At 47.0% G+C, this 15,166-nt stretch overlaps 3 protein-coding genes and 4 non-coding genes across 10 annotated transcripts in view; 1 reads left to right on the top strand and 6 right to left on the bottom strand.

The window, feature by feature from the left end:
- Positions 1-3,068, top strand: part of MAP2K1 (mitogen-activated protein kinase kinase 1) — a 78,113-nt gene extending 75,045 nt beyond the window's left edge. Inside the window, exons 9-11 of the mRNA XM_055320007.1 lie at positions 2,051-2,112; positions 2,493-2,538; positions 2,930-3,068. Coding sequence (XP_055175982.1) covers positions 2,051-2,112; positions 2,493-2,538; positions 2,930-3,043 — 222 coding nt within the window. The 3' untranslated portion in view covers positions 3,044-3,068. The remainder of the gene's footprint in view (positions 1-2,050; positions 2,113-2,492; positions 2,539-2,929) is intronic.
- SNAPC5 (small nuclear RNA activating complex polypeptide 5) lies at positions 2,539-8,716 on the bottom strand. 3 transcript variants are annotated; one of them, XM_055320008.1, is made up of 4 exons: positions 8,608-8,716; positions 7,391-7,480; positions 6,475-6,602; positions 2,539-3,145 (listed from the first exon to the last, which is right to left on the bottom strand). In XM_055320008.1, exons 1-3 carry the CDS (start codon positions 8,695-8,697, stop codon positions 6,480-6,482), a joined length of 303 nt encoding a protein of 100 aa, XP_055175983.1. In that variant the 5' UTR covers positions 8,698-8,716; the 3' UTR covers positions 2,539-3,145; positions 6,475-6,479. The 3 variants fall into 3 exon arrangements, with proteins under 3 accessions (XP_055175983.1, XP_055175985.1, XP_055175986.1); XM_055320010.1 differs by having other exon boundaries at positions 6,475-6,599; XM_055320011.1 differs by lacking the exon at positions 8,608-8,716 and adding an exon at positions 8,234-8,557 and having other exon boundaries at positions 6,475-6,599.
- Positions 8,717-10,329: 1,613 nt separating this feature from the next.
- RPL4 (ribosomal protein L4) lies at positions 10,330-15,148 on the bottom strand. 2 transcript variants are annotated; one of them, XM_055320251.1, is made up of 10 exons: positions 15,010-15,148; positions 13,450-13,621; positions 13,156-13,262; positions 12,699-12,837; positions 12,148-12,272; positions 11,787-11,916; positions 11,302-11,458; positions 10,960-11,043; positions 10,738-10,858; positions 10,330-10,652 (listed from the first exon to the last, which is right to left on the bottom strand). In XM_055320251.1, exons 1-10 carry the CDS (start codon positions 15,091-15,093, stop codon positions 10,419-10,421), a joined length of 1,353 nt encoding a protein of 450 aa, XP_055176226.1. In that variant the 5' UTR covers positions 15,094-15,148; the 3' UTR covers positions 10,330-10,418. The 2 variants fall into 2 exon arrangements, with proteins under 2 accessions (XP_055176226.1, XP_055176227.1); XM_055320252.1 differs by lacking the exon at positions 15,010-15,148 and adding an exon at positions 14,324-14,470.
- LOC129506515 (small nucleolar RNA SNORD18) lies at positions 11,659-11,728 on the bottom strand. The gene has a single exon (XR_008663835.1). It is a non-coding gene; the product is annotated as a small nucleolar RNA SNORD18 (small nucleolar RNA).
- LOC129506516 (small nucleolar RNA SNORD18) lies at positions 12,383-12,454 on the bottom strand. Its single transcript, XR_008663836.1, has one exon. It is a non-coding gene; the product is annotated as a small nucleolar RNA SNORD18 (small nucleolar RNA).
- On the bottom strand, positions 12,899-12,997 carry LOC129506518 (small nucleolar RNA SNORD16). Its single transcript, XR_008663838.1, has one exon. It is a non-coding gene; the product is annotated as a small nucleolar RNA SNORD16 (small nucleolar RNA).
- LOC129506517 (small nucleolar RNA SNORD18) lies at positions 13,336-13,407 on the bottom strand. Its single transcript, XR_008663837.1, has one exon. It is a non-coding gene; the product is annotated as a small nucleolar RNA SNORD18 (small nucleolar RNA).
- Positions 15,149-15,166: the final 18 nt, after the last annotated feature.

Raw genomic sequence — 15,166 nt, 5'->3', positions numbered from 1 at the left:
CCCATATACTGGTATGTTTAAATGAAGAGGACCAAGGAAGGAAGAGACCAACCAGCATTCATGAAATCCGGGTTAGAGGGGGTAGGAAGTGGTGGTGCAGGGCAGGAGGAGCAAGGTTTCGGGACCGGATCTTAGGTGGCGGGGCCAGCACGCCCGACCTCAGGGCAGCAGGGGTAGTGGGTGAGAAGGGACCAGCTGTCAGAGGTTGGGGAGGCAGCTGAGTACATGCTAAAAGGCATGGCCCTATGCTCTTTTTCAAGAGACTAGTGGAGTAACTTTTTGTACTTTGTTACTGCTAAAACCAGACCCTAAAAGGCTCAGAGGGATCCTTGTCCTTTATAAACTCAACGGGGAAAATCCTGCCTCACTCCAACAATTAGTAAATCACTAACCATGGAAGCTAATTTACCTTTCCTGTCATTTTATGCTCAGCACCACGGGACATGAAACAAGTTGGGATGTGACCTGCTTAAGGACTCCGGGCAGGCAGAGGGAGTAGGGGTCAGGGAGGCCGCCCTCTACTGCTGGGACCTGAGTGGGGCGCTGCCGGGTGGGAACCAGGTTAAGGGTTGATTAAGCAGCAGCAGCCAGGCTCCTAGTGTGCTCCACTGCCTCTTGCACCACCACCCCGCCCCGCCCCCCCGGCCTCATTACCCTTTCACGCAGGTGAGGATGTTCAGGCTCAAGATGAAGAGTAGCTCCACTCCTTCCTGCCCAGTGTTCATTCTTCTTTACCGCCCACACCTCCTGGGTGCTGGGCTGCACGGCGGCCGGTGTGGGTGCTAACAGCTCCCATCCTACTCAGACTGGCCTGGCCTCTGGAAGCCAAGCTGTCAGTCTCTCCCTTGAGCATTCCCTTTATCCGTCTCAGCACCAGCAGTGGTCTGCGGGGAGGGCCTGAGAGCTAGGTTTTAGTCCCTGACCTCCGATCAGGTTCATTCACCTGCTGTTCTGGTAAGGCCTTGGGGCAAGAGAGCAAGGCAGGGCTTTTTTTTTTTTTTTTTTTTTTTTAAGATTTTATTTATTTATTCATGAGAGACAGAGAGAGAAGGAGAGAGGTGGAGACACAGGCAGAGGGAGAAGCAGGCTCCATGCAGGGAGCCCAACATGGGACTTGATCCCGGGTCTCCAGGATCAGGCCCTGGGCTGAAGGCGGCGCTAAACCGCTGAGCCACCTGGGCTGCCCAAGGCAGGGCTTTTTATAGTGTCAGGGTCTGATTTTCAGTCTCAGACCACCTATTGATCTGGGCGACACATCAAATAGTGAGACCCCAGGCAGCATCTGGGAGTCCACTCATTAGGAAGCTACACGGAGACCCAGCACCGGTCACAAGAGGGTGGAGCGCAGAAGCCAGGTGATCCAGGGCCCTGTCCTGTGTAACCCTGCACAACTTCCACTGTGTATCCTGGGACGAGAGCTGTTGCCAGCATCCTTGCACTAACACCTGCCAACAGCCACATGCCTTGGAGGGTGAGGGTGTGGGTGTAGGGAACAGTCTTCTAGACCCAGCCTTCTGTCAGCCTAGTGTTTTATTAACCTTTGTCTACCTCTTTGAGGCTCAGAAAAGGGATGTACCTCTTATTACTATTTAGGCAGCCTTCTAAGCTGTGCACAGGTGCTGTCCAGCCTAGGCCATGCCTGGGCACTCGTACAGACCCTCTAACCGCTGCTGCTTCTAACTGCTGGGTGTTTCCGCGCCACACTCCACGGTTTACAGTTGGGAGTGTCAGCAGACAGGCATTGCAGAGGTCAGGAGGCTCTCGTTTCATAGGATAAACTAAGGTTCACAGAGAAACAGGGACTTGTTTAGTCACCAAACAGTGACTTGTTTAGTCACCAGACAAGCGGGTGGTAGAACAGGAAGTCCGCCCTGGTTCTCACTGGTGGGCGGTTCCACCGAGCTGACCCCGCAGGCAGCCACTGGCCGTCAGCTGCTGCCTTCCTGTGGCTGGAGAAGGGCAGCAGTGCCCAGGGGCCTGGGGGGTCTGGGGGGAATACGGTTGGGGGGGGGGGGACGCCAGGCCTTTACTTCTTGGTATATGTTTGCAGCCCCCTCCAAAACTGCCCAGTGGAGTATTCAGTCTGGAATTTCAAGATTTTGTGAATAAATGGTAAGTCTGCCCCCTTGCTCTCTGGAAGAGTATGCTGGGTTTGTCAGCCTCCCCACCCAGGCCTGGGGAGCAGAGCTCTGCTCTTTTCCTTGCACTTCCAGAGTGCTAGGACCTCGGGGACTGGTCTAACTACACCAGGGAGTAGAAGCTGCTGCTCTGGGCACCTGCTCTGTAGGGACTGGCCATACTGCCTTTTGAGCTTAGTTTAATTCACCAAGCACTTACTCACCTGCCGGCATGCCACTGTGCTAGAACAGGAGGGCCAAAGGCTCAGGCACTCCTTAGAACCTACAGGGTGTGCGGAGGGTAGCACAAAGCCTAAGCAATTGGAGTTGGAACCAGTGCCAGGTAAGGTCTCTCACATTATCTTTTTCTTTCAGCTTAATAAAAAACCCAGCAGAAAGAGCAGATCTGAAGCAACTCATGGTAAGTCCACTTATTTCCCATTTATTACTTTGTTGTGTCATCTGCCCAGGACTCCCCGTGCCCATTCCCTGCACCACCTTGACCAACCCTGGGGCTGCAGGATCCCAAACATCAGCCTCTGCCCCTCAGTGTAAAGGACAGGCTGAGGGAAGGAAGCCCATCTGTTACTTCGTTTCTCCTAGCCGCCACCCAGAGGCCCCGAGGGTAGAGCTGCCACCCGCAGGTCACAGTGGAAGAGCGTACGTTCTTTTGGCAGGAGCTGGCCATTTTCATGGCCCCCTATGGCTACCCCAGGACAGGCTCCAGGAGTTCCTCCTGAGCAAAGCTCTAGACCCAGGACTCTTGAACTTTCCTTTTGGTTTTTTGACACTTAACTGTTTCCCTCACACAGGTTCATGCCTTCATCAAGAGATCTGACGGTGAAGAAGTGGATTTTGCAGGTTGGCTCTGCTCCACCATTGGCCTTAACCAGCCCAGCACGCCGACCCACGCAGCTGGCGTCTAAATATTTGGGAAGCAGCAAAGAGCGAGTCCCCTGCCCAGTGGTGTGCCATGTTGCTTTCAGGCCTCCTTCCCATGCCTGTCTCTGTTCAGATGTGCATTTCACCTATGACAAAGGATGAAGAACACAGCATGTGCCAAAATTCTATTTGTGTCATTTTTAATATCGTCTTTATTCTTACTGTTCTCTCCCTAAGTGGATTGGCTTTGTGCTTGGGGCTACTCTTGTGTATGTCAATCCAAACACGCGCAACGTTGAATTACTTTGGTGACACTTTGGTGACCGTGGGTAGTCATTCTTACTCAAAATTGCACTGCTCTTCCCTCACCATGACTGGCTAGCTGCCTGTATTTTTGGGATTCTTTGACACTTGGTGGTACTGCATTCTTGCCAGGCATACCTCCTGTTTGAGTAGGAAGGAGCCTTGTAAGATCCTTCACAGGCAGTGCATGTGAAGCATGCTTTGCTGCTATGAAAAAGAACATCAGAAAGTATATATCATGTTATTTTATATTTTTGCTTTTGGTGTAGAGTGAAGCAATTTCTATCAAAATCTAGCCAGAGCCCTTCACTGCCATGATAGCTGGGGCTTTACCAGTCTGTCTACTGTGATGATTTGTAGACTTCTGGTTGTATTTCTATATTTATTTTTAAATATATTATGTGGGATATTTAGTGGTTTATGTCTCTTTAAGTTTGAATTAGCGTTTCTAAAATGGTGGTTACTTTGAATGTTACAAACGGATCAAGGCATTAAAATGTATGAGATTTATCTTTCCTCAGAAACAAGTACTGATGCTATTGTAAAACAAGTGTGTATAGTGCCTAAAAATTGTAATGAAAATCCTTTTAACCATTTCAATCCAAATGTTTAACAAATCTAATCTCTTATTCTAATAAATATACTATCAAGTTAAAAGGATGAAAAAATGTCTACTTTCATGATAGAATTTTCATCAGTGTCTCCGGCACACAAGAAATCAAATAATTTAGCCAAGCCTTATCGTGAGGGCAAAGGTAGAGACCGGAAGGAGGCTGGAAGGCCACAATGAGGACAAACTCGGTGTTCTGGACTAACGAATCTTCTCCCGATTCCAAGTCTGGGACTTTGTCCAACTATTCTCACCACTTGTGTGTGAATCTTCCAGCCACCTTTCCTGTGGACCCTGAATAGATCCATGTCTTCCTGCCATTTCTACACGGGGAAACATAGGAGGCAAGGGGGGCTGGTGCATCACTGGTGTGCTCCCGGGAGCACGGAGCACAATGCTCTTGGCCAGCCATGCCTGGCTGGTGCGGGAGCCTCTGCTCGGGATGCCCAGTCCCGTGTTGCTTTGCTCCCCTGAACAATGATTTCCCGCTTTGACCAGTGACTTCATTCTGCTTCCCCGGAGAGGAAGAGACCTGGCACTGGCCTGGTCCTGCCTGTGAGGTAGCAGTGAAGTCACAGAAAACAAAGCCATTTCCCAGATGACCACTGATGCTTTTCCTCTGACCAAGTCACTTTTGGAACTCGAGGTCCCTGAGATGCTGTGTGGTCAGCACCTCTTCCCTTGTTTACTTGGACAGCGCAGGCTGTAGAAAACCAAAATAAACACCTCTTTAAAAACCAAAAGGCCTATTTTGTTCTCAACTAAAAACAGAACTTGGGTAGCTCTCCTGAGTAGGTAGCTCCATTCTGGGTCTACCAGAGCTTGGAGCACAGCCAGGGTTTTAAATACGGCTTAGTGTCCATGTATCATTGCCTCAGCCAGTCCATTTTTTCTTGCTGTGAGGCCAACATCTGTTCTAACAGTCTTATGTGTTTCCACAGCCATTCAGACCAAGGTTTAAGCCTCACACCGTGTCTTTTGCTAACGGAGAAGATACAAACAGAGAATGTAGAGAGAGAATTTCATGAGACCATGAAAATGTGCAAACTGCATCTTGGGAAGGCGTAACCTGGGGTCTAATACCTGGATCTGAAGGCTTTCATGTTCAGTGTCTTTTGACGGGTGTTTTAAATTCTCTATTTACATCAAGAAGTGTTACATTACGAGACTAAAAGGTTTCTTCCTACTACTGGTGTAGATCGATCTTGTTTTCAAGAATGACGTTCCCTGCCTCAGCCTTGCAGTTTTGAGTTCCCTTTGTCAAAATCCCTTCCTTAGACTTCCTCTTGCTGAGACACCAACAATAGCTGGATTTTTAAATGATGCCTTGTCAGCGCCCCACAGCCACCTGTGAAAGTGCTGGCAAAGGGAGGAATACTGTCATTTTACACACAGGCAACCAAGAGCTGCAAAGAGTTAAGGGGGCAAGTGACCAGTTAGTGGTAGAACTAGAATTCAGAGCCAACCTTTCTAGCTCTCAAAAACCCATGCTCCTATTTTAAATAAAACCCCCAAGTGTACAAGCATGAGTGCTTTTCGTGGCAAAACAATTTTTTCACTTTTTCAAGAAATACACTTATTTAAACTTCTGGCTACTTCCTGTAAAAGAACTTTAATGAAATGTTAATATACTTATGTTCTTTTCTGGAATAGCTACAGAACTAGTTCTTGAGTAGGTTATTTGTGTTTTGTTTGACTTTTCCGTTGCTTGGGCAGGGCAAATTACTTTCATAAAATTAAGCAATAACTTAAGTGTATATTCACTCGAAAAGGGACAGTATACAGAAGTGAATCTCAACTCTAAATACCAAGTTTTAACAACTTCATTTGTCATTACAAAACCCCAATCTCCTAATAAGCATAGTGATTTAATGGCACATTTCTTCTCTAAGGCCAGAAATGAGTTTTAAGCCATCCTGATGTATTTTTTGCCCCAGAGAAGGAACTAATCCTTTCCTGTTACTATTTGGAAACTGGGAAGCTGCACCACAGTTCTTTATCTGTGATTTACCATAGCGATGTCTCAACCTTCGTGTGATGGCAGCCACACAGAGCCGTCTCTAGTATGGTATTCCTATCGGCTGCACCGAGAAGGGGCAGCAGCTTGTGTTCTCAAGTGGCCCTCTCTGCTCCTTGCTTGTCATCATTCTCTCTGTGGCCTTGCTCTGCTCATAGTGGTTCAACAGCATGCAGACGGCCTTTAATTAGTTTTCTTAAAAGAAGCATTGTTGACTAGGAAAGGCTGCTTGTATTTAAACTCTGCCCTTTGTGCAAATGCCAGACTTTCTCAATAGCATTTTAGAGGAAGTTTTCGGTTTTGAGCACAATTACTGAATCTGACCAGAATAGTCACAGCACCATCCATATTGCTCAATGCTAAGACACTGTGTCTTTGCTTTTCCATAAGTCATTGGTTGTTATCAAAGTTCTGCAACTTAAGTTCTCGATGGAACCACTTTCATAGCTACACATCCTAAAGTTCTTGCTTTCTTTTAAAGCAGGCCAGAGGGCCTGTGGAAAGAAAGTTTTGGAGACAAAGTTCCTGAGTTGTAGAAACCCTACCTGCTTCAGGAATCTGATTCCTCGTCCTCTTCCTCTTCCTCCTCCTCTTCGAGCACATGGCTCCTTGTGCTCAACTCCAGTGCAGTTTGGTTGATTGATGCTTCATTGTCTACATGCACCAGCATCTGCTTTAGGCAAAGACATTATCCATTAGGAGTAAAGACATTGGCATCAAACCAGCAAATTCTTAAATATGTTTTAAAATCAAATCTCAATTGCATATTCATCCCCAATATTTATCACCAGGAGGTAAGGCCACTTCCTATTTCTCCAATTTCTAACCTGACCCTCCTACCCATCTCATTGCCAAAATGGGAGGAGAGCGAATGCCCTAGATTTGATAGACTGCTACCTCATCTATAAACACGGTTCATGCATAAGAATTATGCTAGTCTAGATATGCTTTCAAATGGTTTCAGATGCCTTAAACACATTTGAGAAAAAAAATGCTCAAATATGGTAGATTTAGAATATTGTACTATTTTACTTGAGGGCTTGGAAAGAGGAGGAGATGTTGAGGACTGGAACTCACTGTTTAGCACTACACTTTGTAGTTGAAGCTACACTGTTCTCAAATCCCAGGCTTACTTATTCATGAAGCAGTGGAAATTTTGACAGATACTTGCAAAACTCTCCAACTCTCCCTGGGTTCACTGGATTAACTAGAGATCAGAGGACTAGGCAACTCAGCAGTACCTGACTAATAAATCAAAATGTGACCAGCTGGTAGAAGGATGGGTTGTTCCCAGTCTACAACAGTAATATGTAATAGCCAGTTTATTTAGAACATTCTAGCAATTCTCTGACTCCTTTGGGCTCAATAATGTAATTGACAAAATTTTTTTGGCCTCCAAGCAGCATGAGAGCAGAATGCACTTTGCATTCTCTCCCTAGCCCCACACTTGATTAAACTTACATCATGTGACTGTTCAGGTGCAGGTTGAGAAGAGAGCATCTCATCTCCTCTCCTTGAACTAATCATTGACTGGAGGGCTAGTTCTTCAACCTAGAAAAGAATTGAGAATACTTACTATTTGTTTTCTTTCTTTCTTTCTTTTTTTTTTTAAGATTTTATTTATTCATGAGAGAGAGAGAGGCAGAGACACAGGCAGAGGGAGAAGCAGGCTCCATGCAGGGGAGCCCGAGGTGGGATTTGATTCTGGGTCTCTGGGATCACAGCCTGACCCACCCAGGTGTCCCAATTTGCTTACTATTTCACTGGGCTACTGACATGGGTAAAATCTGTTGAGCATACTGTCAAAGGCTAGCACGACGACAAGTAAAACCAGTGTAACCTCTGTGCAGCTCTAAGAGGGAAGGGTGGGGCCCTTGACCTTTCCCCACATTTTAAGGAAATGAGCCCAAGAACACCTCCAGCCCCATTCCCCTGGATGTACAGGTGTTTCAGCTGAGCCAAGTGCGACCTTAAAGAAGCCAAGTGTCTTCTGATTCCACAGAAGGCAACTCCTTAGACTGCAGATTTCTAGCCGGTAATGAGAACGTGAAGGCGGGAAGAATGGGCAGGGCAAGTGTTTCCTGGAGCATAAAGGCTCCTGGGCTTTAGAGGCTGCCCTCATCATCACATACGGTGCACACCCACTCGGCACCTGAACAGGTACCACCAACAGAGGAACGGACGTGCGGGCCACTAAAGGGCACTTGGAGATGTCACAGCCATACAAGGCTTTCGGCTTACAAGGCGCCTTCATAAGCTGCATCTCGTTTGGACTTAAATGATCGGGTGCTGAGCAGCCCTTACGGGGACCGCCGCGCTGGGGCACCGACGCTCGTCCAGGCCGTGGAGTCTGACAGCTGCCCCCGAAGGAAAGCCACCGGGAACTCGGCGACGGCCCCCGCTCCGGCCCCCGCTCCGGGCCTCGCCGGCGTCCTTCGCACAGACCTACGAGCGCCGGGGAAGCGAGGGGACGGCGGCCAGCACGCGCTGCCGGAGCTCGGGGCGGCGCCCGGGGGCGGGGCGGCCCAGGCCGGCCGACGGAGGTCGCGCGGGCCACCCGCAGGCGCGGCCGTCGGGGTGCCACGCGGATCGCGGGGCCTCAGCCGAGCCCCGCGGGCTCCACCGCGCTCCCTAGGGACGTCTCCACCACCGACGCCTAGGGCTCGCGGGGCGGTCACCTTGAGCCGGTTCAGCTGGTCGTGCAGGGCCGCCTTCAGCCGGAGCAGCGTCTCCTCCTCCTTGCGCAGCTCCTGAAGCCGGCTCAGCATGGCGCCGCCTCCCGCCCGCCGTCGGCCCGGCGCTCGGGAGTGACGTCACGCCCCGCGCCCCGGAAGCCAAGCCGCGGGCGGGACGGGGCTGGCGTCACACGCGCCAGGGCGCTTCCGTCCGGCGCCCGCGGTCTCGCTCGCGGCTCGGCTCAGCCCAGCCCAATCCCGGGGTTGGAACCAGAGGAACCGGAGTCAAGGAACCGTCAGGAATCCCTAAAGCCCAGGGCGTGGGGCCGTAAGGAGCTTGGGAGGTTAGAACGGCCAAGTGCCGAGCTTCAAGTGCTTCTTTGGAACAGTGCTACCTGCGCTGCACTTTCGGGGTCGCATCCAGTGCGGACGGAGAGCGCACCTGAGGGCCGAGACCGAAACCCCGAGCATCTAGCACAGGGTTACGTGCCCTGTTCCGTTTTTGCAGCAAGGATTCCTGGTCCCATCGAAGTGGTTCCCAGGAGCAAAGTAGAGCCTGGTTTAGGGCTCTAATTAGGAAGATAAAGCCCTGTTAACATTAACAGTTGTTAATGTTGGGACCTGGTGCCTTCAAATATTAAGGGACGCAAATCTCTACTCCAAACCAGCTTCATCCCCCTGGATGTAGATGTTAAGTAGGTTGCCAAAGGAAACAAACCAGAGGCAAAGCATCTTGCCGGGACAAGATAGGTCAGGGTAGGTCAACCCCTAAGGTGAGGACATGCTGACGGAATGGGGTAGGAAAAAAACCTATCTTTTTGGATTGGCTTTTCCGTGCTCTATGTGGCCAACATATGCATCATATCCATTCCCTTACTAAAACTGCAAAAACCCAACTAGCTGAAACATGCTGGACACTTCCATGTCATAGGCCAAAATACCAAGGGATAGCATTTCCTCTAAGAAGTGTCCTCTGTCACAGCAGGTTTTAACAGGAATCTTCCTGAAGGAACCATGAATTTTTTGCAGTGCAATACATTCTGCCCTCTGTAAAAGAAAACAAAGTCCCCTTACCTTTCTCTTATTGAAGGTATGGTTTTTGAGGGAGGAGTGCTAAATCTTTTTTTATAAAACTAGAGCTTGGGGATCCCTGGGTGGTGTAGTGGTTTGGCGCCTGCCTTTGGCCCAGGGTGCAATCCTGGAGACCCGGGATCGAGTCCCACGTCGGGCTCCCAGTGCATGGAGCCTGCTTATGTCTCTGCCTTTCTCTATCATAAATAAAAAAATTAAAAAACAAAACTAGAGCTTACCAGTGAGCACATGGAGAGGGTCACGGGAGAACCCCAAGCTGACTCTCCCACTTAATAGACGCCAGAAGGAGCTCAATGCCACAATCCATAGGATCCAACTGAACCCAAAACTAAGAGTCTGTGCTCATCAACCCATTGAACCACCCAGGCCCTGGAAGAGCGCTAAATCTTGGCAGCTTCTGCATATTTGAGAGGAGTCTTTCAACTATCTGCTTCTCAAAACACTATTTTCAACTTGGCTTTTATATTTGGATTTATGCAACGTTCTTCCCATTCAACTGCATGGATTTACTATAAAGGCAAGGCCCTGTTTTATACCAGACTATAATAAAATGGAACCAAAGAGGCTGGAATTATGTGGAACAACAAAAAACCCACAAAATTCTACCCATGATTCACAAACACATTCAACAAGTTATGTTTCTCACTGTCTTTGATCAGGTCTTTATTTAAAATTAGCTGTCCAAAATGATTGAGTTTTATGGAATAAACAAATATAAGTTTTTAGGCAGCGGGCTTCTTCTCTTCTGTGGTAGGTTTCTTGTCAGCTGCTGGTTTCTTGTCAGCTGCTGGTTTCTTGGTAGCTGCAGCCTTTTTTCCAACCACAGGTTTCTTCAGCTTTTTCACACCAACAGCTTTCTTTCCTTTCTTCCCTACCGTGGGCTTCTTGCCTGGAACCCCCTTCTCCTCCGATTTGGCTTCTAAGGCTGCTGCCGCCTTATCCATCCGGAGTTTGTGCTGCAACAAACAAACAAACAAAGACCTTAAGAATTGCATCTTTAAAAAAAAAAAGTTAACGTTTCAGCAAAAACCTATCACTTACATTCTTGGCCTGGCGAAGAATGGTGTTCCGGCGCATGGTCTTTGCATACGGGTTTAGCTTCAACATGATTCTTAGGTTCTTCAGTGGATTCTTCTTCAGGACTCTACGATGAATCTTCTTGCTGTAAAAAGGCAGACATTTTATTTTACTCACATTATCCACATTTTTTGAAATAACCAATACAGTACGAGGCTGGAGCATAATAAAGTATCACAACTTTACCGTGGTGCTCGGAGGGCTCTTTGGATCTCTGGGCTTTTCAAGATTCTGCTGAGGTCTGTATTAAGCATCTTATGCATGGGAAGACTGAAAAGAAAAACATGCTGACAATAAGATGCTCAATTCCTACTTCTCACTATCCACTGAAACTCTCCCAAGTGTTCCATCAGAATTTCCACTACACTATCACTGTTCAGAATATCTCATCATTTCACAGTATTCAATCTGTATGTAAGAGAAAATGGCAACACATTATCCATCACCCATAAACCAATTCTGATTCTGAATATAAATATCCACAGCGTGAACATCTGTGTTCAATATATGAACATCAAGAACACTCACTTGTAGTTACTCTTGAGGGAGGCAGCCTTACGCCAAGTGCCATACAGATCGTCTAACTTGCGGAAAGCACTTTCAGTCCAAATGCAGAAACGTCCCACATGCCCACCAGGAGCAAGTTTCAGAATGTTCAGCTTGCTTACATTAAGTAAAGTAATTCCTTTAGAAGGGAAGAGAGAATTAGGGAGCCTGTATTTTAAATACAAGAAACATACCACGCTTATGACTTATGTGCTACCTAAGGTACCCGAGAAATATTAGTTTCTATGTTACTACTAATTAAGTTATGTTACTTATGTTAGGAAGTTTGTATATGGTACTAATTAAGTAGTTCCAACCATCAATGTGCTCATTCAGCTGAGAATCAGAAGTTCCACAAAATCATGTGTTTCAGAAACACGGACCATGAAGTGGAATTTCATCACATAAAAAGCTGAGTAAGCTTGCAGAGTACAGGCAATCAAAACATGTATCAACAGTACAATTACCAGGGATGTTTCTGAAGGCCTTGATGATACCGTTGTCTTCATTGTAGATGATACAGGGTCCCCTGCGCTGGATACGACGACGGTTTCTCATTTTGCCTTTGCCAGCTCTCATTCGCTGAGAGGCATAGACCTAAAGAGCGAGAGAATATTTATGATGAAAAGGAGCCATAACAATTGTCCAACATTAACACACAAAGTGGTTAACAGCAGTCAGGATTCAAACCCGAGGTGTAAGGTTTCAGAGTCCCTGTTCTCATATCCACTGAAGTCACACTGCCCTCCAGTCATCTTTTGACATTAAAATCTGACAACAAATTTATGTTAAGGACCATGAAAATGGAAATCTGTTCATTAAGCCTACCTTTTTGATATCATTCCAGGCTTTAAGTTTCTTAAGAAGCAAAACCGCCTCCTTGGTCTTCTTGTAGCCTTCAACTTTATCTTCAACCACCAAAGGAAGTTCAGGAACTTCCTCAATACGGTGACCTGACGATGCCAATCAACAAATATCAACAAATACCTCATTACCCCAAATCTTTTGAAAAACCTACAAACATTTCATATAATCCACAAAAGCAAAATAGCATATTATGTGCCAAATCAGATTTCCACAAATATCATGTGTTTCAGAAACACGGACCAATTTAAGTGGAATCTCATCATTTTGACAGTTTACGAAATAAGCAATATGAAGTTTAAGTGGCAAGTGTTCTATTACATAAAATCACATTTCACTTAGCTCCCCAGTTACACAGTATTTATTGATTAGAACTATTACTTAATAGAAATTTAGTCAGGGACTCTGGGATGAATAGAATGCATACAGGTTACTGTTAACGTGAATGAAACGGGTTGGGTGGAAGAAAAAAAGGCTATCCTTGTATCATTTCTGTAATAATAGAATATACAAACCTTTAGACATGACCAGTGCTGGTAAGGCTGAGGCAGCCAGGGCAGAGCAGATGGCGTATCGCTTTTGTGTTGTATTCACTCTGCGGTGCCAACGGCGCCAGGTTTTGGTTGGTGCAAACATGCGGCCTCCACGACACATCTATTTTCGCAGTTAAGAATCACATTTCGCAAAATTTTAGGAATTAAAAAAGGTTGGGTCTTGCTCAGTAAGAATTTTCGCCACCCTTCTGAACCAGCTTACTGACAGCAGGCAACTGTCGCCGAGAACAGAGTAAGACGCAAATTACGACATCATTGCAAGCAGAACTTCCTAATGCCAAGCTCCGAACTGCCTAGAACAATGTTTAACCTGGACACTTAGTATGTTGGTTATTTTCATAACTAACATGAATAAACTTGGTCCAGTCTCGTAAATGCCTTAAGAGCTGACCAATCTATACAATAAAACAAAGGATACATTTCCAAAAGCACCCTGGCCAGAACGGTGAGTCCCACCGCCTCGAACTCGGGGAATTCGAGCCACGGCTCTGCCAGTACCCCAAGACTCAGCACTGGTTTGATGACCTGAAGTTGGGAAGAAATACAAGTTTTAGCTACTCAACCACACCCATCCAGGACTATCACGCATAGCAGCAACAGCCTCAGAACATCCAGGAAAATCATGTAGTTCAGAAACACGGACCAATGGAGTGGAATTTCATCACTGCTGTTAAGTGGGTCTTCAAAGTATCAACCCTTGAAAAACCCGTACCTGCTAATTCACTGACAGCATATGGCTGCCTGTTGTTTTTGCGCAAGTTGGTGTGAACAAAGTTCACGATATCGGGTCGAATGGGAGCCTTAAACACAGCAGGCAAGGTAACATTTTTGCCGGATGATTCCCCCTTTTCGGAGTACACAGATATCAACGGGCGAGCACACGCCTGCAAAAAGGAAAAGATAATTTATATGGACAATGCCAGAGGCACTCATCTCGCATATCAACAGTATCCTTAAAAACCGCATTACAGAACAGATTGGTTTGGAACGGAAAACAACACTTAGAACTAAAACAAAGGTTGAGACCAACACATCAAGTCTATTAAGTTCAATAAATTCTAAAACTTACAGGACATTTAGCTTCTCAAACTCTACCGCATAATTTGTTAAACTTTCAAACCACAGCTTACAAAAGCAAACGATCAAATGCATACTGTAAGATTTGAAAAGGCTATTTAAGGCCACCACCTAAACTCTCTTGCCCAGTGTCCCCAGATCCGGGAGACCACAGACTCTACCTCAGATTCCTGCCCCTGGCCCCCTTCAACCTGAACACACCTCAAATTACCGGTCATGTTACTTTTTGCTGAACCTTCTCCAAAGATTTACCACCTGAAGGTAAAACTCAAGTTCCAAGAATGGCCTACACCACCTGCTGGACCCTTCATCTCCCTCTCTTTTCTAACCATCACTGTCCCTACACTCAGGGCCACTCCCCTTCTGCCTCAAACACACTGGTCTCCATCCTGAAGCTGCTCAACATGCTTCACCACGCTCCTTCAAGCCATGTTCTCGGACGTTTCTCTGATCACTTTAAAGCTCAACTACTGCCTCCTCTCCCATCCCCCGGGGTCCACAGCACTTACCATCCTCTGGCATTTTGGTGTTATTTGTTCAAACTACCATCCAAGCATCACAGGGATGGATGGTTTTATTTTTTTTCACCGAACTCCCCAGAGCACAAGACACTACATAACACGCAGTGAAAAAAGCAGCGCACGGGACATCAGTCCTATTATGGACTAAGAATTCAAAGGACACAAAACAGGACAACTTTTAAAATAAGAGAATCGTAATGATTTCCAGAGAGGATTAAGATAAACACAAACGATAAAAAAATAAAAAAGATAAACACAAACGAAAATTTAAAAAAAAAAGTGGATATGCAAGTCCCTCACAAAAATCACTGAAGGTGAAAATAATTATTCAACAGGACGTGAAACTAAAAGGCCCCCAAATGGATTTTCACGGATTCAGTCTTAGGCCCCGTGAGTTTCCAAAATTTTCAGGAGAACCGACGCCTTCTACGATCCAGGGAAAACTGGAATCCCGAAAGTTCCCATGCACCTCAGAAGCCGGGACGCCCACGTTGCCTCTAAGATGGCTGCCTAAGAGCCGCGCTCCCCAGCTCCGAGCTGCAGATGCCTTTGGCCCTCATCTTCTTTTCCTCGCCTCCTCTCCTGAAGATTCTACGCCCCGAGCCCCGAATCCATTCCTGCCGGGTCCCGAGAAAGGGGGGGGGGGGAGCCCACCAGAAAGAACTTCCACTCACCATCGCGGGGAGAGGAGAGGGCCACGCTCCTCTCAACCCGGCGGCTCCTCCAGGAAAAGGAAGTGCCTGGCACTTCCGCCGCATATGTAACCATCGACGCTTCCGCCAACCCGTCCGCCTCAGAACCACGCCACAGGCACAACATATCACCCTACCA

The sequence above is a fragment of the Nyctereutes procyonoides genome, unplaced genomic scaffold (assembly GCF_905146905.1).
Source record: "Nyctereutes procyonoides isolate TBG_1078 unplaced genomic scaffold, NYPRO_anot_genome, whole genome shotgun sequence".
NCBI lineage: Eukaryota > Metazoa > Chordata > Mammalia > Carnivora > Canidae > Nyctereutes > Nyctereutes procyonoides.
This window is presented reverse-complemented; position numbering and strand designations above follow the sequence as displayed.

Excerpts from the sequence above, each read along its gene's own strand:
- SNAPC5 (XM_055320008.1), bottom strand. The coding sequence starts at position 8,697 with ATGCTGAGCCGGCTTCAGGAGCTGCGCAAGGAGGAGGAGACGCTGCTC. Across the intron at positions 7,481-8,607 it reads ACCAGCTGAACCGGCTCAAG|GTTGAAGAACTAGCCCTCCA; the intron begins GTGACCGCCCCG and ends ATTCTTTTCTAG. Across the intron at positions 6,603-7,390 it reads CACCTGAACAGTCACATGAT|CAGATGCTGGTGCATGTAGA; the intron begins GTAAGTTTAATC and ends CTTTGCCTAAAG.
- RPL4 (XM_055320251.1), bottom strand. The coding sequence starts at position 15,093 with ATGCGGCGGAAGTGCCAGGCACTTCCTTTTCCTGGAGGAGCCGCCGGG. Across the intron at positions 13,263-13,449 it reads TGCTGTCAGTGAATTAGCAG|GTCATCAAACCAGTGCTGAG; the intron begins GTACGGGTTTTT and ends TCCCAACTTCAG. Across the intron at positions 11,917-12,147 it reads CCTGGAATGATATCAAAAAG|GTCTATGCCTCTCAGCGAAT; the intron begins GTAGGCTTAATG and ends CTCGCTCTTTAG.